Source organism: Protopterus annectens, chromosome 17.part0 (assembly GCF_019279795.1).
Source record: "Protopterus annectens isolate FY-2018-M chromosome 17.part0, PAN1.0, whole genome shotgun sequence".
NCBI lineage: Eukaryota > Metazoa > Chordata > Ceratodontiformes > Protopteridae > Protopterus > Protopterus annectens.
In genome coordinates, this window is record NC_056751.1 from 436851583 (window position 1) to 436876353 (window position 24771).

The following is a 24771-nucleotide window of genomic DNA, read 5'->3' on the forward strand; positions in this document are numbered from 1 at the left end:
ATTAATTCAGGTAAAGGACAGAGTAAATTAATATTAACAGCTGTTTGGTCAGTGCAACTAGAAAGATACTGTCATACACATTCAACTCCCTGTTCATTAGGTAGTATAGTGAACAATAATTTTACATCTAGAATCACAAAATAAAAATCCTCTGAACCAGTATGCTGTTAACACTAATCACGAAGATTGGTCAAAAAATGTTTCATGCAGAGAAGTAAAGTAGGGTCATGTCTAGATGAGATCTTAATTTCTTTTCAACATAAATAGAGAGGGGTTCAGTAACCCAACCTTGACCTGAACCAATAGGTCTCAATGGAGGAGTAGTGAGCCCTTTGTGGATTTTCGGTAGGCCACAAAGCAGTGGTATAACAGGATTTATGACATTCAAATATTCATATAACTCATTGCTAATCAGACTACTCATATGAAAATCATACAGCTGAGATTTAACTCTAATAATAAAAGTATTGATCACATATTTAAGTATTTTCTTACAAGTGTTGCATTCATTAAGCTAAAACATAATCTGTTTCAAATACAGGTACTGATCTAAAACTACAATAGCTCCTCCTTTCTCAACAGTTGTAATCTCAATCTTATGGTTCAGTTTGAGCACTAAAAGAGCATGAGATTCTTCCTTATTTAAATCAGAATAGCCACACTTGTGTTTCTTAGAAAAGAAATCATAAAAATCCTGATCACAAATGTTTAAAAAGGTTTCTATTATCAGAGGGTTCACTGGAAAAAATGTGCTATCTTTCTTAAAAGTTATTATGCAATTATGGTTAGTATTGGAAAATAAACATTTTAAAGCAACTCTTCTAACAAATATACATAGACTAATAACAAAGTCTACTACCTCATTGCCTCTCGCAGGTACCAAGGTAAACCCTCTAGAGAACAACAAAAACTGTTCAGAGGTGCGAATGTAAGGAGATAAATTAACAATTAAATCTGAGTTGTAGTCATGCTGTGTGTAATCACTCATTGTATTTAAAGACTTGCTTTGTAATATTTTGATGTCTGAAGAAGCATCTTTGAGCATGAAAGCACCTATGTTTTTGTTAATAAATTGTTCTCCTTCTAGTCGTGACTTTCGTGTTCAATTTTAAGATACTCACTGAAGATTATGTTCCCATCAGGATATAAAACTTTCCTTAAACCACAGATAGGCTTGGAGTAGCTGATAGTTGTCTGGGAATGGATACATGAAGAAACAGGTCAGCAGGATAAGCCAACAGTGGTAAGAACAAAGCCTAATTACCATTCATCCATCTTACTGGATATCGGACCTGCAAAACAATTTCCCTTATTTCAAGGAAGGATGGATAATAGAATAAGAGATAGCAAGGTGCACCCCAAACACTTAGCGCATAACAAACTACACTCAAAGTAATTAAAAGGACAATGAAGTGTCTACAGAATGTAAATCAGCATAACTTGAATGACTCGGCCGCTAATAAAATATTTTTAAATGCTTTACCTTTCATTGCTAAATATTAATGCTGACTGACTTTAATTAGTTAAGAAAACTGCATCCTAGAAGAATTGCGAAATACGTCTGGCAATGAACAGAGCTATATTTAAGCATTAAATCTGTAGTTATGTTACCGTTACTAATCTCCTAAAGCTTAGGACTTGCTGGTGTTTGGGATATGTAAACTGGAGATACTTGCTTAAAATTAAAGTCAGTATTACAAACACTATATGCTTTTAATAAGTAAAAATGGAAGTATATCAACACATGACTTTATACTCTTCCTAGTTGAATAGCACATTGGATGTGGTCCCTGAGAAGGGGCAGGAGATAATCTGAGTGCATATTTTAATTGGCTGCTGCTGCTTTCATGCCAGCAGCAGTCAATTAAAATATGCATCAGACTGGCTGCTGCTGGTAAGAAATCAGACTGTACAACCAAGCTAAGGGGAGAATGTTTCTGGTATTAGCTTCTTACAGGCGATCTCTGAGGGGGGGGGGGGCTGAAAAGTAAAGGTTTAAAATACACTGGAATATTAAATACAGAAATGGTGCAACTGGTGTGCAATCCTCCAAAACCCTGGATCTACAAGCAGTTTGTCAGAATTGAAGTTGAAATTTGGTAAAGAGATGGGCAAAGTTTTCCTAATGCTTGGGTTGCAAGCAATCAAGGGTAAGCTCTAGGCATAATGCAAGTAAGCATTATTGACAATGTCATAGCCAAAGATCAGGCCTATGGGTCCATTTTTATACATAGTTTAGAGGGTAAAAAAGTGATAATATCCCTCTGAACATTTCAATAACAAATTTCAGCATACAGTTTGCACTGCTTTGTTAGCTGAAGTTAGTATATCTCAGACATTGCAACACTTGAAAGCTATAAAGCCACTGCTTAAGGTAACCTGAGGGAAGAGAGAAGGAAGAATGGGTGTAATTAGGGTGAATGCTCCCTGTTGGGAGCCAGCATTAATTAAGGAGAATGCAGTGATATGGATTGTAGGGAGTACATGTAACTTATCCTAAATGAAAAAGATAAGAGTTGACAAATGCTGCATACCATGACATAGAAAACAAATGCTTTAATTGTCCCCAAAAAGTCAAACAAACTTTTGGAATATATTAAACAATCAGCTGCTAATGTCATAGCAGTACAGGAAACACACCTAACTAAATCTGAGCATCAGTTACTGGTCAAGAAGGGATTTAATGGAGGTTACCATTCAGATCTGGGCAGGGAGAAAAAAGGGATACCATGATCTTGATTGTGAGATGAACTCTTATATAAGTGGAGGATGAGATGACAGAAATGGGAGGTACATGTTAGTAAGAAGAGACAGAAAAGAAAAGAGAGTGAACTGGGTTCAATGTATGGTCTGCTGAAAACCCATACAAATGAGCCAAAGCATATGTTGGAAAAGCTAATCACATATTACCAGGGCTTATTAATTGTAGGAGGAGACTAGAATGTTATTTCTGAAACAGAGAATGTGTTTGGAGGCTTAGAAAGGTAGCAATCCACCCCAAGGTAGATTTCTAAAAAGATATTTCAAATAATATGAGTGGGAGGATGCTCACATCCTCTCAAGGAAGGAAGGAGGATATATACTACTCTCCAAAGATTAAGAACTGGATCTGCCTGGACAGACTTTATATTTCTGAAGAGCATGTGTATATGACCAATAGGATGGAAATTCACCCAATTTATTTATTTTATTTATTTCTTGATGGGATTAGTCCCACTAGGGTAGAAGCCTCTTTTCAGGTGAAACCTGATGTGGAATTTCTACTACAAAGGGAAATTTTGCCTCTACTTCCCCCATTCATTTTGATAGGTGTCATGGGAGATTTTACATCCACCTGAGCTACTACCAACTCAAATAGATAGGACCTTGGTTTAATGTCTCATCTGAAGGATGAAGTATAACTCTAATTAGACTATGCTTTAATTTTGGTAGAGATACAGAATCAGCAAAGTGTAGGAACAAGAAGTATTGAAATTCCTTCACATTCCTGTAAAAAATTATTCTACAGGATAGTGTGCAGGAGTTATAGTCACTGTTCTTAGTCAACTAGATATAAATACTCAAGACTAGGATTGGAAGTGTGATTGTCTTGTAAGAGAGTTTAAGTATGAAACACCTTTAAAACAGAAGGAAATCTGAGAGAAATCCATGGAAAAAATATAGAGAAAATTTGATCAGGATATTGGTAAGATGAGGAAAATACTGTCTGAGGCCTCTTACATAATAAAAGATCGTATAGATAATGTGCATGCCTGTAGAATGTATACCTTTAATCTGATATTTTTTGATAGCAACCAGAGTGTTCAAAAATACTGTCCAGAAGAGGGAGATAATAGAAGGATGATGACCAAAATAAGGGCCATTACAAGAAAAAAGAATAACCAGAGATCCAGGGAAAGTACTGGAAATTTTCAAAAATTATTATTCAAAATTGTACACTGACAGTTTGCTGACACCTTATCAAAAACAAAGAATGAAATATTTTTGCCTAGTTAAACCTCAAATCTTTAAAGGTGGGGCAAACTCAAGTAATGAACATGCATACAGATAAGCCAGAGATCAAGAAAACATTTCAAGTCCAGGCTACTAATAAGTCTGCATGATCTGATGGTATCCCAGCAGGGGTCTGAAATTTGGGGAAGAGAAAATTTTTGGATGTCTGGGAGGTTTTAAGTATATTCTGGATGAGGGATCTGTTCCAGACTTGTGGGAAAAGGCAGTAGTTGTAGTGATATCAAAAAAGGGAAATGATCCAATGAACCTTTCCTCATATAGGCTTATTTCAATTTTTAATCATAATTAGAAATTCATCATGTCCCTAATAGCAAAAATGATTGCTGGACTATTCCCAGGGTTAGTGTGCGAAGTCAAGTGTGGTTTCCTACACGGGAGGGAAACTTTTGACTACATTATTAAGACTTAATTCAAAAGCACGCTAAAGCTTAAAAATTGGCTCCTAACATTTTGATGCTACAGGAAACTCATCTCTCCCAGTCAGAACACCTGAAGCTTAAAGAAGGTGTTACAAGTTAGGATCCTTTGCCTTTTTTCCAGAAGGTAGAAGATAAGGATTGGTCATATTTCTGACAAGGTCCTTGTCCTTCTCAATGGTAGATGTCAAGATAGATGAACTGGAGATGTATGCTATTTTTAGGAGAACATTGGGAGATTATTTACTCTTGTAAATGTCTGTCTTCCCTCTGGTACTTTGGTGGAGGACCTTGTACCTATGCTAAGGCAGTGAGTTCATGTGCCGGATGGCATTGCTGTGTGGCTTGGAGACTGAAACATGTTTCTTCCCCCAGATAAAGTCCACCAATGAAGCAGGAATGGTCGCCTTATATAGATGGCTGAATTTCCTGTCTCCCAAATACCCATGGTATTCTCCTAGATATCAGTCATACTGTACAATAGACAAGATGCTTGTCTCAATAGGATATGCCCACTTTTTTCAGGGCTTGCACACATACCCAATGTCCATTTCTGATCATTCACCATTACTAGTCACATTGGTTTGATCTTGGCCCTCTCTAATTGCAACCTGGAGATTAAACCTCTTCCTCCTCAAGAGATACCTGAAGTAATAAAAGGCTTTTTAGGAACATGGCATGTTCTGTCAAGACAAGATCCCCAGCAAGCAGCTGTCAGAATGTATTCAGTAAAGAAGAAACTTGTACAATATTTAGTTTACTGGAAGGACTAGCCAAAAAAGAGGCTTTCATAAAATTGAATAACATTCATCAGAATCTGAAGCAAGCTAATTGAGAGACTTTTGAGATTGAATAGGAATGCCCTTGAAGAATTTCAAACTGCAAAAGATTCCCTGGAAATATGTCTGCAATACAAGGTGGATTTTTGGAAAAACCTGTTCAGATTAAGGGGCTTGGAATTCTGTTCTTCTAATCTTAAATACCTTATGGCAAGACTATAGAACATTGAGAGATTCATTCCCAAAATGTATAAATTAGATATTAACTTGGTAGTCTCATCTCCCCATGGGATTCTGGATGAGTTTTTGTGGTATTATGCTCAATTTTATGTTCTGGATTCAATACTTACTTGACTTTAATTCACAATATTTAAACAATGTGGATCTCTCTAAATTAAACGCAGAGCAGGTTAAAATGTTTATCATCCCATTTTCCAAACAGGAAGTATGAAGAAGGGTGAAATACCTGGTCTGGACAGCCACCCCTTCAAAATGTATCAAATAGGTGGAATTTGGTTTTATGATTCCTTTTGGGTTCTTGTAAATGAGATGTTGCTTTCCAAACATCTTCCTGCATCCTGGAAGGATGCAATAGTGGTATGACTACATACCTAAGCAAGGAAAGAACCCTCTAAAAGTTGAATCTTACACCCCTATCTCACTCTTGAATCATGTCTATAACATTTTTGCAGCATTATTGGCCCACATAATAGCTCCTTTTCTCCCTTCTTTGATCAACTTAGATCAGGCAGGCTTTGTTCCTGGCCAAAGTACATTTGACAGTTTAATAAAAACATGAAGACAGGAAAGGTATTCTTTGTTTAAAATCAATCCTAGATGCTGAAAAAAAGCTTTCAACGGGGTGAACTAGGATTTCCTCTTCACATTAATGAGTAAATGAGATTTCCGGCTCAGATACTCTCATTAATCCAAGCCTTATATTTCCAGTCAACAATAAGGATAAAAATAGGTCTTAACCTCTCATCCCCAATTACTTTGGGCTTTGGCGCTAGAAAGTAATGTTCCCTTTCACCACTGTTGCTTGCATTATATCTTGATGCCTTGGCACAAAAGTTTAGAAATATATTTTATTTGGGGTACATCTGATACACAATCAACATCTCTCACTATCATCATATGCAGTTGATTTGCTGCTGCATTTCCCTGATCCTAGCAATGATCTGAATAAAGCTTTTTGGGTGTTGAAATCCTTGAGATTGTTTCAGGCTATAAAAATAATGGGTCAAAAATTCAAATAAAATTCATTACAACCCCCACTCTCAACATCTACTTAATTATCCTTTCCTTCTGGGTGCAAAACTGACAAACTCATTAAAGGGGGCTTTGACCCAAACCCTAGAAGCAGTTATTCAAAAAAAAATCAGTAATTATGTCTTCCTGTGGAAGTGCTGAACCAATATTTTCATCATAGATTTATAGTTATCAAGTGGTTTATTTTGCACCCAGTGTTGAATGTGGTTCCTCTTGGACCCTCAGTTACATTTTAACACCTTTATTAAATTGCCACTTAAGATATAAGGAAACATGCATTTAGATAAAAGAAAAAAAAATTAACCAGTTCCCAGTTTCCCAGTTATATATATTATACATCACATTTGTATGACTATCATTAGTGCAACATTGCATAAATTGCTCACATCCTGCCTTTCATTAAACCTCACTCCTCCAGAACATTATTCTGAATGTATTGTTCCCGTAATTTACATTTATTTCTATGTAATTTGCTCTTACCCTTTACTAAAGATCCCACTTCTTCTTTTATTTCTGTTACATTATTCAGTACTTCAAATGCAGGTGGTTTAAACTTTGATTTCCATTTTTTTAGTAATTGCTTTTTTGGCAGCCACCAGACTTAAGCTTAACAAGGCCTCACTATGCCTAGAAAATTCAGTTCCTATGTCACAGGTCAAAAGAGTTACTTCCTTAGTTGCACTCATTTGTTCACCCAGTCTTAATGACAGAGTACCTGGTAGGGAAATTTTAAAGTCTGCAAACTCATTACACTCCAAAAAAAGAATTTATGTTCTCACCATAACGTTCCATGTGTGTTGTCCATCTCGCCTTCATTCTTAATAGGTTGGGTCTGACTCAGCCTTATACACCAGCTCGAGGTCTTTCACTAGCTCGTGGCTATCTCCTATCCTATCATGCTTTAGGAGAATTCCCCAGAACTTGATTGCATCCATACAAAGGAATTCTAAAACTAAAATTAGCTTAAAAGTTAATAGAGCCATCAAGAAGGTCAGAAAACATTAGTAGCCAATTGTATCAACTCGGTATTCCAGGAGAGAAAGGCCAGGGGAAGGAGGGTGGGATGTAAGAATGAAGGTGAGATGGACAACACACATGGAACGTTATGATGAGTACATAACTTCTTTATGTGTTGTTGTCCTATCTCACCTTCATTCTTGCTAGGTTGGGACAGCATCCCTAGCACCATCTTCCTTGGGTGGCTCAAGGGAGAATATTCTTCAAAATTGTGGAACCAAAGGAGGGCCTGTTCCTGGTGGCCAAATCGACTTTGTAATGAGTGATAATAGTATGTGGTCTTGCCCATGTTGCTGCAGCACAAATGGTATCAATGCGCAGTCTAGCTTTTAAGGTGGAAGAGGTTGCAATTACCCTTGTAGAATGACCTTTTATTTTATGGGAAAGATCTTTGTTTTGAGATTTGTAAACGAAGGTTATACAGTCTGAGAGCCATTTTGAAAGTATCACTTTAGAGACTGGAGCACCTTTCTTTGAATCTGAAAAGGATACAAATAGCTGGTCAGACTTTCTGTAATCCTTTGTCCTATGTAAGTAAAAGCATAGTTGTCTATGTATGTCTAGTTGGTGCAGCATGTATTCTGCCTTATTCTCATAGTTAGAGAAAAACACTGGTAGTTCTATGGATTGGTTCAAATTAGAGTCTGAACATATTTGGGTAAGAAGGAGGGGTTTGTTCATAAAGATACTCTGTCTCTGTGGAAAATCATGTAGGGGGGTTTTATTGACAAGACTTGGAGCTCTGACACCCTTCTAGCAGAAGTAACAGCTATCAAAAGAATAGTTTTCCAGGAGAAATATCTGGGGCTGCATGATGATGCTGACTCAAAAAGGGGAAAAACTAAATGGGATAAGACAAATTTTAAGTCCCACGGTGCTGGTGGCTCTCTAATAGGTGGTCTTAATAAAAAAGTACCTTTAAGAAAGGCTTTACATAGTTTGTGTGACATAATATTGAGGCCTGATTCACCTAAATGGAAATTGGATATTGCCGCTAACCGAACTTGAATAGTATCTGTGGCTGACCCTTCATTAAATAGATTTGCCAAAAATTCTAGAATAGAAGCTACTGGGGCAGAAAAGGGATCAATTCGATTTTCTGAAGCCCATGAAGAAAATCTTTTCCATTTGCTTGTATATATCTTTCTCATTGAAAGCTTATGAGAAGAAATAAGGATTTGTTTTACTGAAGAAGACAGGTTAGGGAGCCTGGCTATGACTGGAATCAGAGCAGCCAAGCTGTCAGCTTGAGGGATGGAGCTCTCCTAATGCATGAGTCAGAAGGTCCGGAACTTGGTCCCGAAGATGAGGCCACAGGAAGGAAACCGGATTTGATGAGACCAGTAAGGGGTGATGAATATCAAGCTCTTTCCCAAGCAGCTGGCTTTCTGAAGAATTTTGGGTATCAATGGAAAGGGAGGAAAGGCATAGAGAAGACCCGAGGGCCACTCGTGTACAAGTGCATCCCTTGATGACTCACCTGGAGGGTTGATAAGGGCAACGTAGCTGCTGCATTTGGCATTCATGAATGTGGCAAAAAGGTTGAAGCAAGGCTGGCCCCATTTGTGGAACATCTTTTCTGCTACTTTCTGTTTTAGGGACCACTCATGAGGCATTAGAATCGCTCTGCTGAGTCTGTCTGCTAGCATGTTGCATTTCCCCAGGATGTGCATTGCTATGAGAAAGCATTGGGAGGTGGTCGCCCACTGCCATACTCTCAGGGCCTCCCGGCAAAGGGGGTAAGATCTAGTTCCTCCTTGTTTGTTTATATACCATACCACTGACATGTTGTCTGTCTGTATTGCAATAGTTCCCAGCGGAAGAGAGTCCTGGAATGCTTGCAATGCTGAAGCACCACTCTCATCTCTAGGACACTAATGTGCAAATGGGCCTCGTGATCCTGCCAAGTGCCTTGGACTGTCTTTCCTAGATAATGCCCCTCCAACCCTAACAGAGAAGCATCTGTGGTCACTGTGGCTAAAGGCTGGGGAAGTACAAAGGGTCAACCTAGCATTACCTGAGTGGAGTAAAGCCACCAACGAAGGTCTTTTTTGAAAGATTCCATTATCAATATTTGTGGGACATAGGTAGTTCCTGCATTGACCACTGTGTGGACAGCAACCCTGTGAAGATGTACTAACGGGATCAAGGTTATTGCTGCTGCAATGGTCCCCAAGACTTTTAGGACTATCCTTGCTTGTGCTCTTTCCTTGGAAAGATTTAAACTTGACATTGCAGAAATTGTACCATTTCTGGAGGGAGTTTGGCCATCATCTTTGCTGTATTTAGTTCTTCTCCTATAAAAATTATATTCTGAGAGGCCAGCAAGGTATATTTTTCATAGTTTATTATGATCCTTAATTGAGAGCAGGGAGCAGAGATGCAAGGTGGAGTGCCTTGCTTTTGTTAGTAGATGATTGGTGGTGGCAGTTAGGAGTCAGTCATCTAGGTATACAAACACTCTGAATCCTAGGCGTCTCAAGTGAGCCATGACTACTGCCATACATTTGGTGAACACTCTGGGGGCTGTAGTGAAGCCAAAGGGCAGATCCTGAAACTATTAATGGCTGGGTCCCAGCCGAAAGCGCAGGTGTCTTCTGGATCAGCTGTCCATTTTTATGTGGTAGTACGCATCCTGGAGGTCTATCAAGCACATCCAACTGTCTTTTCCCAAGAACGGGAGTATTGACTGCAGTGTTACAATCTGGAACTTGGACTTTTTTGCAGATTTATTTAGGCTGCTGAGATCAGGAATTGGTCTCCAGTCCTCTGTTTTCTTTGGAACTAAAAAGAACCTTGAGTAAGTTCTGGATCCTATTTGGTCTATGGGGACTGTTTGGATGACTCTTTTGTCTAACAACTTTTGAATTTTTAGAGTTGCCTGTTCCCTTTTTATATTTGGGAGGGGGAGGGTAAAGGGTATGAAGTAACTTCTGGATATGATGCTTTGTACCCACTTGTCTTTTGTTATAGTCAGCCAGTCTATTGGGTACAAAGATAAGTGGCCCCCGACTGCCTCCAAAGATGGACAGGTGGACCTCCTTTCAGGAGTGCTGAAAGGGCTTACCAAAGAAGGATTCCTGGTTGCCCTAATTTTGTGGACCCCCTCTGCTGCATGGTCAGTGTCTTCCATTAGCAGTTCCCCCTCTGCTCCTGGGGGAAGAATCACCATGTGTATCCTAGAAAGCTCTCTGGGATTTTCAAAACCACATTTTCCCACTACCTTTCTGACCTGGTAGGTAAGGAAAAACAGACTCCTATGGCAGAGAGAGTCTTTCCTTCCTGTTCAAACCTGGTTAGTGTGTCCTTGACTTTAGGCCTGAACAAAGATGAGCCATTAAAAATGGGGAATTCACAAATGAAGATTTAAATGGTTCTGCAAAGCACATCCAAGAATGTCTCCTTAAGGAAATTCCTGAACCCGCTGCTCTGTTCGCTCCATCCGCTGCATAAGAAATCAGCCTCATGGAGGAGTTGACCACAGAATTTAAGGTAGAAAGCTGAGAGGAAACTTTTTTTGCCACCCCTTCAGCTACTGAACCTTGGAGAGTATGTCCTAGCTCTCTCTGTAACCTGTGGATGCAAGGGTAGAGAGACAGAAACCGGTGCCTTTGTGGGTAAATTTCCAGACCTGAGAGTGGAGCTGCCTGTGGAAACAGTACTCTCTTCATCACCTCAAAGGAAGTTCGGATCCGACACCTGTTAAATCTGACTCCCCTCCCCAGACCCAACCAGAGATCATCAGCTGCTAGACTCCTCGAGTTCCAATGGAACTGAGGATGTCAGAGCAATATTTGTATCCAACAATCCTGTGATAGGTCTCAGCTCCGATGTTTCCACCAAGATCAGCTCTGGACATTGCGGATCCGAGGTCAGCTTGGAACTGGTACAGAAGGGAAGGGTTTGGTTGGATCTGATAACAGTTTGGCAAGTGCAGGTGTACTTAAGAGTCTCTGCACCACCTGATCCATGTCATCATCAGACAGGCTCCTGGAAGATCGAGTTGAGGGGGGCAGGAGATTTAGAAGGCTGAAGTAAAGGTGACCTCAGAGTTGGAGATACTGGTTCCAATTCAGAGGAGTGGCTCTGTAACTGAAATTCCACTGGCACCAAGACTGATGGGGCTAAAGTGGAAGGCTTCTCAGAATAGACAGCCTTCAGAACCAAAAATAATATCTTAGGCACTTTTTTGGATGGCTCCGATGGAGCGCTAGAAGATGAAGACATTTTTGAAGACCTGTTAGACTTTGGAGAAGGTGATTGACCAGATTTTGAAGGATCCTGACTTCCTTGAATCACTTCGGGGAAGGGGGTTTTCAAAAGACCTCTTAAAATCAGCTCTAATAAAGCCCTGTGGCTGAAGGAATGGCAAATTGCACAGGACTCTTGGAGATGAACAGCTCCTAAATAATATACACATACTATATGTCTGTCTGTTTGTAAGGGACATTTTCTGTCTGCATTTTTCACAGTTTTTACACCCAGAGGGTTTTGGGTCCTTAGAATTGTTGGTAGACATAATAGTGCTGATCAGTCAAGAGAAGGAAAAAACAGCCAACTATCAATCTATAGATATATGCAAAAGGAAAACTTTTTTTTTAAATAAACAACAACAACACTAGAAACGACTAATAAGAAAAACTATACCTAACTCTAATAGAAGGGAGAGGATGGCGTAGCCCTCTAACTTAAGTGGAGACAGAAAAGGGGAGGAAAGCCCCTCTAACTTAAATGGGACTCGGTAGTTCTCTAATTCAAATGAACTACTTGTAAGAATCAGAAAAAAGGAAAGTTTTCTAACTAAAATGGGTTGCTTAAATTTAATTTTAAATTGGAGTAGGGGAAGTAGGCCTTGCAGAAAAACGGCGGCCAACAACAGTTAAACACAAAGGTAGCAAAAGGACTAGCAGTAAAACCAAGTGGTTACTAAAGACAAAACACACTATTAAAGATACAGTAGAGAGAAACACTATTTTTCCAAAAAAATATTTGAAGAAATTGTACTTAGCCAGAGCCTGTTTTAGTGGCAAACGAGATCTGGGAAGCTTTCCTAATGCATGATGGGATAGGGGATAGCCACGAGCTAGTGAAAGACCCTTGAGCTGGTGTATAAGGCTGAGTCGGATCCCAACGTAGTAAGAATGAAGGCAAGATAAGATGTTCCCTGTTACCTTTTTCTTCCCCATCAGACCTCCATTTGAAATCTACCCAAGGAAAAATTCTTTGGAGTCTGCGTTGAGTATAAAAATACCTATTAAAACACTTCCAAGCAAAAATCCTAAATCGTCTTGACTTTGTTACATATATGTGAGTCATACATATGTCCTATTGTTTCTTTGTAAATTTTTTTCTCATCTCCTCTGACAGTTTCCTATAGTTATTGTGCATTGTTTTATATGTCCCACTAATCACTTTGTAACAGCAGATTATGTTCTGGATCCAATTAAAATGCTGCTAGAGCAGGCCTTTCACTTAAGAGTCCCCAATCTCTTTCTCCTTTTCTATATTCTGATATCTATCTGGTTTCTTTGCAAGTTTTCTACAGTAAATTCCAGCCCCCCTTGCCTATTTTCAAAATCCCTAATTGCAGTCATCCCTATCAGCAAAATCTCCTTTCTCCACCCTTATGTTGGCTTAGTTCTTAGAATACTTTCTGTTACTTTTTGAATATAATATTCTGTATTATTATTGTTATTCCCCTTAAGGATCTGTATCCAAAATCCCGGTCTCTTCTTATTTCTTGAGCTTCCCCCTATTTCCTCATCATCCATTTCCTTTCTGAATTATAGCTTTCTGCTTGTGCTATATACAGTAGCTTAACTGTGTAGCACTGAAATACCCCTTCAAATCAGATAATTCCAAACCACCTTGTTCTGTTGGAAGGATCAACTTATCAAACTTGGCTTTTGCTCTCTTCCCCTCCCAGATAAAATCCTTCAACTCTTTATTAATTGCTATCTACAACTTCTCATCAAGTTGATAAAAATATGCTTGAAATGTATATTAAACTAAAGAGACTAAAAACATTTTCATTGCTTATATCTTGCTATCCATATCCACAAAGAAACCTTCCAGTGTCACGGTTTTTGCATTATATTTTGTTTAATTGCTTCCCAAATATCCTTAACTGCCAAAACAGAAGCCTTTTTAATCCATACTCCTGAATACTTAATTTTATTGTGTCCCCACAAATATGGGTATTGCTGAACCAATTTGTGTGTGGGTACTTAATTTACAGCTATAGCCTTTGTTTTATCTTCATTAATTTTATATACAGAAAAGACTTAAAACTATCTCAAAATGTTCCACAACCCTGAGATATCTTTTTCCGTTTTTATCGGGTACAAAATAATATTGTCTCCAAATAAAGCCAACATTTCTTGATTACCATACCAATTATATCCTTGGATTTCTCTGTCCCTTATTTTCTTTGCAATGGCTCTAAATATAAAACAAATAACAAAGGAGAAAGAATGTAACCTACATGGTTCTTCTGTTCAGAAAGAACTTATCAAAGAGGAACCCTCCTACTTAATTCTTGCCTCCGAACTTATATATCCTCCTAATTAACCTTATTATTTTATCAGGAAATGCAAATACTTCCATTACCTGTCTCATAAAATGCCAGCTTACCCTGTCAAATGCTTTCTTTGCATCAAGACCCACCAACAACAGTGGTATTTTCTTATATTCTGCTTCCCTCTGGATCATCAATGTCCTATTAATGTTGTCAAATGTTTGCCTCCCCTCCACAAAACACATTGATCCATATCTATCAATTCTGGCAACACCTTTGCCATTCTGTTAGTTATTATAGACATAAACACTTTATAATCATGATTTAAAATTGAAATGGGTCTATATGAAGCTGAATCCTTTGGTTCATTATTGTATTTAGGTATTACAGCCACCACAGCTTTCTTAGAGGATGTTGGAGCTTCCCCTCCTTTTAAAATACTGTTATGTTAATCCTTCCAGATCTATAAAAAAAACTTTCTTCTATCCTAGGTATTCCTATGGAAGTTTAGAAACATCTATGTCTGGAGACTTTCCTGCAGACTGATTATATGTCATCATTTTTATCTCATTTCCTCCTATCTTAACTGTTAATTGTTGAGCCCCATCTCTTCTAGCGTTGGCATATTTAAGTCTTCCATAAATATTTCTATTTGTATTCTTTCTTGATTTCCACGTTTTCTGCTTTATACAAATTTTCATAACATTCCTGAAATACAGCTAATAACTGTACAGGTTATCTGGTTATTTTTCTTGTTATAGGCTCCATAAGTTTGGCTACAACCCTTTCTACTTTCTGTTGCCTATATCATGCAAAATATTTTTGTGAGTTATCAAAAAAAATTGCTTAACAGCAGTTCTAAACTCATGCACATTATTGAGATACTCCTTTATTTTTTTCTTAAGCACTTTGCAGTTGTACCTGTTCTTATTTTGTGAGATTCCCCTTATTCTGCAATACTTTAACCTTTGTCAGCACCTCTAAATAATTTCTGTTACTTTTTAACCATATCTCTCTTTCTTTTATTTCTACCCTAAAATCTATAAAAAAAATCTATAAAAACTATGAAACTCAGAGTAAAACTAAAAATAAATACAAGTGGATAAGCACTTTCGGCATTGGCCTTCTTCAGATCCTCCTACTCATCTATAACCTCCAAATTTTGTTAATAGTTTATTTCCAACTATTTCTCATCCTCAATTGTAATTCACTGTTAATGACCCTTAGACTATTCTGTTGCTAGATTTTTACTATTATTGTGGAATGTAAAATTTCAATTTTTAATTCATTGTTAATGACTCTTAGACTGTACAGTGGCTAGATTTTATTATTATTGTAGAATGCAGATTTTTTTTTTACTGTAGAATGCTGCATAAAGCTGTATGACTTATTTGCTTTGTATGTGTATATGCTAATATGTTTGTCATTTTTACTAGAGCTTTTCTCCCCAGGCCTCCACTGAAAACAGGCTCTTATTAGGCCCAGTGGACTTCCCCAGTCATCAAACTGAAATAAATACATAATAAATAAATAAATCAGCTATCAGTATCTTCCAATTCCTCCTGATAACCTCACATACTTGTTGAACATTATTACTGAACATAAGCAAGCACTCGGCCTCCCAGTTTCATTTTTTTTCTCTGGGATTCGGTTCATCTTCCTTGTGTGTCTCTCCATTCAAGAAATAAGGCTGACCTCTCATGCTTCTTAGATACCTACTGATAGTTGATAATAACATTAGATGTACAGTTGGCGAGATGCCTAGACAATGCTTCAAGAATAAGAACTTAAAGAGGTTATTGTGCTATGATAAACATGGATCTGGAGTGAGACAAATTACTTCGAGATGTGGTACATTTCCTTTCAGAAAATGCAGAGTTTGCAGCTCCATAAATTCTAGCAATCTAATCAAGCATCTGATTACCTTGAAAACATAGAGGCTCAGAGTGTATGTGGACTGTAACACTAAAAATGTTATATATATTGCCACCTGCTGTCTGTGTAATGGATTTTATGTTGGCAAGACCAAGGAACTACGGAACAAATTCTGCGTAACTTGAGTGACATCAGATTACACAAAAAAACTACTGTTCTGTTTCAACATATTGCCAAATACCCTGATCACAAGTTTTCTTTCATAGTTTTGGAAATTATTGAAGAAAGTTTGAGAAGAGGAGATCTATTCAACAGAACAGAAATTATTGAGACTGGATGGATTGCTGACTTACAGGCTGACCAGTCGCCTGGCTTGAACGGGATGGTCCTTTAAAGCCATCAAGGGGCGGAGACTTCTGAGATGACTGTGAGATTGACAGATCATTACCTTTAAAGCCAGGAAGTTCTGCTAACAAAACAGGATCTGAAGAAGGCAACTGCAAAAAGCACTTATCCACTTGTATTTATTTTTAGTTTTACTCCAAGTTTCATAGTTTTTATAGATTTTTTAAAATATTTTATTGTTTGAGTCTATTAAACTTGCTTTTAACCTTCACCTTGGTGGCACAGCTTTACTTTGTTCACACACAGTAGTTTCTATTGGCAAAAGTCTGCCTTTAGCACTCCAAGGTGTGTTTTACTTTGTTTTTATACTCCACTCTTGTTTTATCCCACCCACAAGCTATAACTTCTGTATAAATTTCTATCTCCCATAATAACTCTCGGATAATTTCCTATACCCATTCCTTAAATTCCTCTCTTTTTAACAGGTAGGTGGGAAAGAGCCAGTGTCTCATTTTTACTTAATTACCCAACATTTTTATCTTAGTTTTTTTTATTGTTGCATAATGCGAAATAGTTATTGCATGTGGACTGAAGCTTTCAATTAAATGTGCATGTTCCTCTGAAATATAGTTTTTGTCTAGCCTAGCCCAGTTGTTGTACCTTGAGGAATAATATGTAAATGCTGTCAGAGTTCCAACTACTGAATTCATGCCTTCCATTCCAAATATTTTCATACATTTCTTCAGAAATCTACCCTGTTTTGTTATATTTTCCCTTCTAGGCCTCTGAGATACATATTCACTATTGCAAATCAAGTTCTATTCCCCCCATATGTAATATTTCTGCTGAAAACTGATTATTTCAACCAAAATTTTCTAAAGCTCCATAACAGCAGTTTTAGGTGGAATAGAAATACATGCCAATGTAATCCTCCCCATGGACAGTAGACCCTTATTGCCATAAATCTACCATTATCTTCTTTTCTTCTTCTATCAGTATTGGAGCTCCTCTAGAAATTAGTATAATTACTCCCATTTTCCTTTGTCTCAGATATTCTGCTGACTATCCACCTTGAAATCCTTTCTTTATCAAAGTCACATGCTCATTTCTTTCCATATGTGTCTCCTGCAGGATGGCTATTTGCACTCCACATTTCTTAATAGAATTCAGTACTTCTGCCTTTTTGTCTATATCTGTGAGGCCACTTACTTTCCAAAATAATATGGATAGTGTACCCATAGGAAGTTATTATTCCCATCTACTATACATGATAGCTATTTTTAAATGTCTATTTCCATCTTTTGTGCTACATGCACACATTAATGTTGGGAAGGTTGATCTTTTATACAGTTGTTTCTTGTCATATCTATTTGAAACTATGTCACATTTTTCAAGACTTTTTGTTTTAATGAAAATCCTCAAACAAAAAAAACAAACACCCCCCCCCCATAACCTATTAACGTAAACACACAAAACTATGTATATCTTCAAATAATGAAGCTGTAGAAACAATTGTCCCAGACTGACAGCTGCACCAGCAGGCATTCCCTAACCTAAAATTATGGCTATCCATGCTAAAGCGCATGTTACAGTCTGTGATTGCACTTACACTGAGTGGTGCCTGTTCTTTTTTTTATATCTATTCCCCTGCCAAATGTAAACAACTTATGAGCTTTCAGAAAACATTAACTTTTAGCCTCAAGGAAAAGTGCACGGGCTATCTTTAAATAAAACAAAATTACAGACTATTCTAGTAAATGCATTGAAGTATTTAGGTTGCTAGAAAATGTCTCTCTTATTCATTTCCAATAATTTCAAACATTATTTTTTTTATTAATTTTGCTGTTGTACCATTTAGTTTTACATTTCCCTCAGAAAAAAATGCTGAGAGCTCTCATGATTAATTGCATGTAGACTGTCTCCATGGAAACATAAAAAAAATGTACAACTGCCCTCAGCTGCAGACTTCTCAACTCACACTGAACATTTATTTGCTAAAGGAAAAAATAAAAAAAAATGTTTTTAGTTTAAGCCAAGGGCATTAATCCAGACATTCATCTATGCAAAAGTAAGAGAAAACATTTTATCTCTATATATATTAGAATCACTGTGATTTTAACCCTCATCCCCCACCCCAGTATCCCACGATTGCAGCATATTAACTTAAACATGCTTTTATCCAGCCTTTCTTCTCTTTTTATATTGTAATGTCTACATTTCTTAAAATGGAAAAAGTATTTACTTACTTTACTATCTTTACCACATACATTCACTGAAAAGACTCACCCTCACCCCTCATTTTAGATACCCCTGACTACCTAATACACAAATCTGCTTTACTATATAACATGTAATGCATGTGTTTTATACATATAATATTAAGAACAAAAATTGTTTTACTTACAGTTACTTTTTTTCTTTCTAGTGTCCTAAATATTAATGACATGAAGTGGGGTATATGCGTTTCAGTCCATGCATAAATTTAGCAAAGTCAGAAAAATTCTAATCTTTTTCAGTCACTTTTTCTTGTAAATCCATATTTCACAAATGTGACTGATACTGTATAATCTCACATTTATTCACTAATTTCAGTGTTGCTGATCTTTTTCCAGTTCATATTCATCTACCAACATCAGACCCTGCTTCAAATCCAAGGTAGTCACCATTCTACTAGTTAGTTCTGCACTTTTTATGTCTCTCAAGCATTTTCCTTTGTCACTGAATCCTTTTCCAATGTTCCAAAGTCTCTCTATGGGCTTTATTGTCAGACAAGTGAGAGGCAGACTCCCTTTCTGTTTGATGGCTCACTTCTTGTTGGACAGACTTTTGTATTTCTTCCTTATGTTCTGTATTAAAAATGTATTTTATCCTCCAGGAAAAATATTCTAAAAATATGTGGATACAGCAGCTTGAATCTCACATCTGCCTCTCAAAATTTCTTGGTTTCTGAGATAAACCTGCTTCTTTTCTACCTGGTGCACACTGAATAGTCATTTTTCACAAGCACTATATTGTTTTTCCCATTTGTAATACTTTGCCCTTCTACCACAGCTTTGTCAGGATCACCTCTTTTTGCTGGTATGATTGCATCTTTAATAACATGAGTATTGGCTGCTTTCTCATGGCCAGGTTTGGAGCATGCACTCCATGTGCCCTTTCAATTAACAAATTCTGCTGTGGAATACCAGTCTGGTTGATTATTTGTGATTCCATAAAATTAATACATTCTGTTCCTTCCAGTTTCTCTGGTACAGGTCACACATACTAAACCTGGTGGATTTCTTTTGATGGATTTCTTTAAGAAGGTCATCAAGGCAATGAATGAGTATAAAACTGAGCATACTGCATACCTTGACCCGGATAAGGCCTTAGATACAATACCCCATTTGGGCATTGTAAATACACATATAAAATTAGACATAAACCTTTAAATAACAGGCTAGCTATCCAACTGGCTCACAGATAGGACTCAGGAAGGTAGGATTGGAGAGGCCACCTCCACAAGGAGGCTGACCACCAGTGGAGTCCCTCAGGGTTCCCTGCTGTTCCCATTCCTCTTTGGCATCTACTTCTCAGAAATCAAGACCAATGTCAAAGACCTCTGGCTTTCCAAGTTTGCAGATGATTGCAAACTAGAAGCAGTCACAGAATTCCTCTAAGACATTAACATTTTAAGAGAAGGTTTAATACAGACAAATGCCTGGTGCCAAAGCCACAGATTAAAACTCAGTGCCAAAAACATGCATTATAGTACCTTTTTGGGAAGTTGACCACCCTGGAAAACTATGTCATTGACAAAACAATCTAGGAGTAGACCCAGTAGTCAGGGTTTGGGAATAGATGTAGACAGTAACCTGTTCTTCAATCAACACATGTTCAAGATAGTAACAAAATTATTCTAGGTCACTCAACTTATAAGTAAGACCATGGCATCTAGGTCCAGAGAAGTCATTGTACCACTGTATTTGGCACTCATCAGACCTTTCATTGAGTATAATTCCTCCTTTGGTATGTACCTGACCAGGCATATACAACAACTGTAACATCTGTACAGGTTACACACAAAAAGAATACAGGGTGTAAACAAAATGTCCTATGCAAATTGCCTCAAAGCCCAATCTCTATGCTCTGTTTCCTACAGACTACTGAGTGGCAAGCTATGCCTGGCATACAAGGCATCCTTGGATTCTGCTCTGATGGACCTTTTGCATATTCACAAAATGAAAAGCATCAGAACTAGTAGATCTGAGGACCTAAATTTTGTTTATGACATAAATAGGACATGTTAGAGGGACAGATATGTATCTCAGAGAATTCCTCTTCAGTGGAATAGACTCCCCAATCCATGTAAAGCAGAGTCACTCCCTAACCCTGTACAACTGCAACCTGGACCAATAAATGGCAAAATGGAAATTCTAGCCTGGTCTGACACCTATGACTCTGATGGACAGAGGCAGTCATTAAATCAAACCCTAACTAATATAGAACCCATATAACAATGTCTAAAATGCAATAACTCATGGACACATTTAGGGAGCATGGCTAGGATTATAAGCCCCTAGTGGTCATTAGCCTAGCATAAACCTATGAACCTACAAACCTTTGAACCTATAAATATATGAACTACCCCTAAAAAGTTTCAAAACATAATATGGCTTGCTTCTCAGAGCACAAATTCTACTAGCCTAATTTTAAATAGATTGAACATGGAAAACATAATAGTGGTTTGGCAGCATACCAAAAGAGATATATTGATATCAATCTTGAGTTAGCTAAAAAAACACAATTTTTGGCTTAAAGTAGTTTTGTGTTCTGAATGATCTAATTGCCCATGTCTTCTAAAACTGGTGATCAAGTGTCTATGTTTCAACTAAAAATACAAATCTACTTCACCAAACATCAAGCAGATTATAAAATGTACCACCTTTCCGGCCTGGAAAAAAAGTAAAAAATATATGAAAATACTCATATTTTTCTGTAAAAAAATTATAAAGAACTAGTAAAATAAGCAAAGAAAATGTAGATTTATGGAGTTTACAACTTTATAGTAGAAAGCCAAATATGTGGCTTTTTCTGAGTAACAAGACAGACTAACAGTTCTGCATAGCAAAGTGGACATACTAGAATAATACAGCTGTAAGTGTCTGAACAAAATTAATTCCTAGAACAAATGGATACAAAACTGAACATGCAAAAAAAGACCAATTATTCAGGTATACATGATGGGACAGAAAGGTTTATTCTCTTGTTAAAAATATAGAGACAGAAGATCATCTAATTCTGGGTAGTGTATGCGAATGTCTTGAGCATTTCTTTTCCAAATTGGTTTAAACAATCTGAGTAACGTCTTCAGTATTTAATGAATTAAAACAACTGGCTCTGATTCAGGCTGAACAACTTAAATCTATTAGATATTTTTGAGAGTGAACTCATGATTATTAGACGAAATTATATTGGTCATTTATATACTCATTTAAGTTGGCAAGTTGAATAAACTTTCTTCCACTTTTTCAGCCATGACCCAGGCCGCAGGGGTAAGCATATATGTGAATGGACAACTCAGTTCAGCGAATTAACCGGAAATCCATGAGGACATGGAGAGAAAATGTAAACTTCACAGAGAAATTCACCTGATGTCAGAAATGATCGACCCTAGACCATGAAAGATAACAAGTGCCTGTATCTGCTGAGCCCATTCAATCAAAAAGGCTCAAATTGACACTTGTTTCCACAATTCATGTGGACAAGACTTTATCTTCTTCCCCCCTCAATTAATATAATGAACGCCAAGACTACAAAGCCTCAGACTAAGTTGTTAAACTTGCCACTTCAATTCTGTTCATATGAATAGTTTTGAAAGATTATGGTTCTATAAAGGCAACATGATCAAACAAATACCATATGTATGCATAGGCATAGGCATAGAAATGCACACACTATATCTTTGTACATAATTCAGTTTATCTGCTGCACAATAAGAAATCTGTCAATTTAAATATATTCACATGTATGTGTGTGTGTGTTTTGTATTTGTGTGTGCCCGCATCTAAAACTTAAGACTATCAAACACTATGCATCACTACTGCTGTAGGACTAATGTCTTATCTGGTCAAGTACACAAATCCAAATCGCTAACATTTGTAGTCTCAAACAATGAGTATTAGAAAATATGAAGCAGCATTTCAACAGTAAAACAACATTGCAAGAGAAATAATTGTAATACTTACAAGTGGCAGCAGACTGCATCAAGGAGGCAGGTATACAGTACCAGACCATCTCTCTCATCCGTCCAGATTTTTGCCTTATATTTTGGGTCTGTTCTTCGTAAAATTTGTGGTTTTCTGGTAAATCACTGGGGTTTAAAGTCAGTAAATAATGGAATACAATTGTGTTTCAGCCTTCATATCCTTCAGAAAATGCATGCACACACAAATCCATTCATTCTACTAACGTTCTAAGTTTATATAAGCAACATTTAAAATCTTTCCATATTTTTGGTCCTTTGTCCCCAATTACTTTAGGCTTTGTCGAGACTTCTTGCTCTAAGAGGTACAGAGATATGTTATCAGATTGTGAATGTAACCTATAGTGAAATAGGATTCAGATTATGCAACATTGGATAGAGCACTAGGAGAGTAAAAGAGTATAGGTGGGGGGGTAAGTGGTGCAAGGTATAGCAAGCTGGCATAATAGTTAAGGTGTTTACCTTACAGACACAAGGCGCAGGGTTGAATTCTCACATGGGATAATTGGCTAGGCTTACAATGGACCTCAAGGGCAGTTAGCCTGGTATAAACCTATAAACGTATAGGTGAGATGTGGATATAGAGACTGGAGTAAGGGGAACATAGAAGAATGAACTGTTAGCATTAGGAGGTGCAATTCCATAAAAGAACTCTGAATGGAAAGGAATCAAGGGGGTAAAAAAGAGATTAGCATAAATCTACACAGTTCCACATTTTCTGTCCAGTCCAATGTATATTCCTTCCAATTCATATTATAAGATAATGACTGAAAGGTAACTAATAGAGGTCACAAAAATTCTCATACTAAACAATGCTAAACTGCAATAATTAGGAATACCTGATATGTGATCGCACTTTGCATCCTCTAATCCAGCTCTGTATCTTCATAGCTGCATTGTATTCTTTTCTCCTGTTTTCATCGGCTAGCCTAGGAAAGGAAAGAAATAAAAGATATATATTTTTTTCATATTAGTACTGCATTTTTTCATCTGTTTTTGTAAGGTATCCATTCAAGTATTTTAAAATATGAACAGAAATATTTTTGTAATTTTGTGATAATGATAAACAGAGTGACACATTCAATAGATGGTTATTGCCTTAGCTATATTCTAATGTGTTTAGGTAAACATCTAAGTATAAATATGCCTAAAGTTAGGAAATCAAATTTAATTTATAGGTACCTTTCAAAAGTGTAACAGCATGTTAAAATATATAGCACAATAAATAATTATACAAACAAGATATCAGAAAAATCAGCATTTGTAATGGATTTAAGTCAAAAGAAAGACTTTATTGAATAGCAAGTTTTGAGCTGTATCTAAAAGACAAAAACTACAGGCATCTCTTAACCAAATAATAGTGCACAGATGGATTTAGAAGAGAGAAGGCTCCTAGCCTGTTTTTATATAGATTTTACTACTCTCTATCTCTGACATCTTCTCATAAAAGTGAAAGAGTTCCTTATGAAGTCCACTGTACTAAATTAAGTCTTTGACATAACTATGACTGAAGCTGTGAAGAACACTTATGTATAAATTAAACTTTATAGATGGTCCTAACCTTCAAGGGAAGTCAATATACAGACAGCAAAACAGAATATGTTGGGCAAGTCTTTAAGCCCAATTCAGTACCTCACCTCCCACACTTTGAAATATTTAAAATCAATTTGTTTAAACTTTGAGAATATTTATTACATGGAAAGGCCCGAACACCTTCCATGTGGCCATTCAGTTTTATCTCCAATGTACAGAATATACCCGAAAAGACACAGGCATTTAACTTTGCACATTTTACCCTTCCTTATTGGAATTAGTTTGTATCGTTCAGTCAGCGGACTGCAGATCATCATAACTTAGTCCCACAGTCAAATCCCTGAGCCTCATCACATAGCTCCACTTTGCACCACCTATGCAAATAGATGAATGAATACAAGGATCACTTGAAAAGTGTATGGTAGCCTGCATGGATAGCAAACAAAACTTCATTCGAGGTTGGAGTAAATAATAGGCTGAGCTGTGTACTCCTAGCACAGCTGTGATAGTTAATTACATATCTTTTCAGATTGCATATAGACTGTGAATGAGAAAACAGCCATAGCAAACCTTTGGAGAAACCCACATGTGACAGCAAAAGATCTTGATATGTTGGCACCAAAATAAGTTAACTGTTACCTATCCATCAAATAGGATTTAAATCAGCCTAGTACTCTACTGCAGATTCCACATCTTAATCTTAGGGGATTCAGAGAAAACCCCATGGTTGATCAAGTTACTCTGTAGCTGAGACGCTGA

The 24771-nt window shown here is 37.1% G+C and overlaps 1 protein-coding gene across 1 annotated transcript in view; it reads right to left on the reverse strand.

Annotated features, from left to right (window-relative positions):
• The window catches only part of SPATA17 (spermatogenesis associated 17), a 2050536-nt gene that overhangs the window by 1820578 nt on the left and 205187 nt on the right, over nucleotides 1-24771 (reverse strand). Inside the window, exon 2 of the mRNA XM_044059771.1 lies at nucleotides 23319-23408. Coding sequence (XP_043915706.1) covers nucleotides 23319-23408 — 90 coding nt within the window. The remainder of the gene's footprint in view (nucleotides 1-23318; nucleotides 23409-24771) is intronic.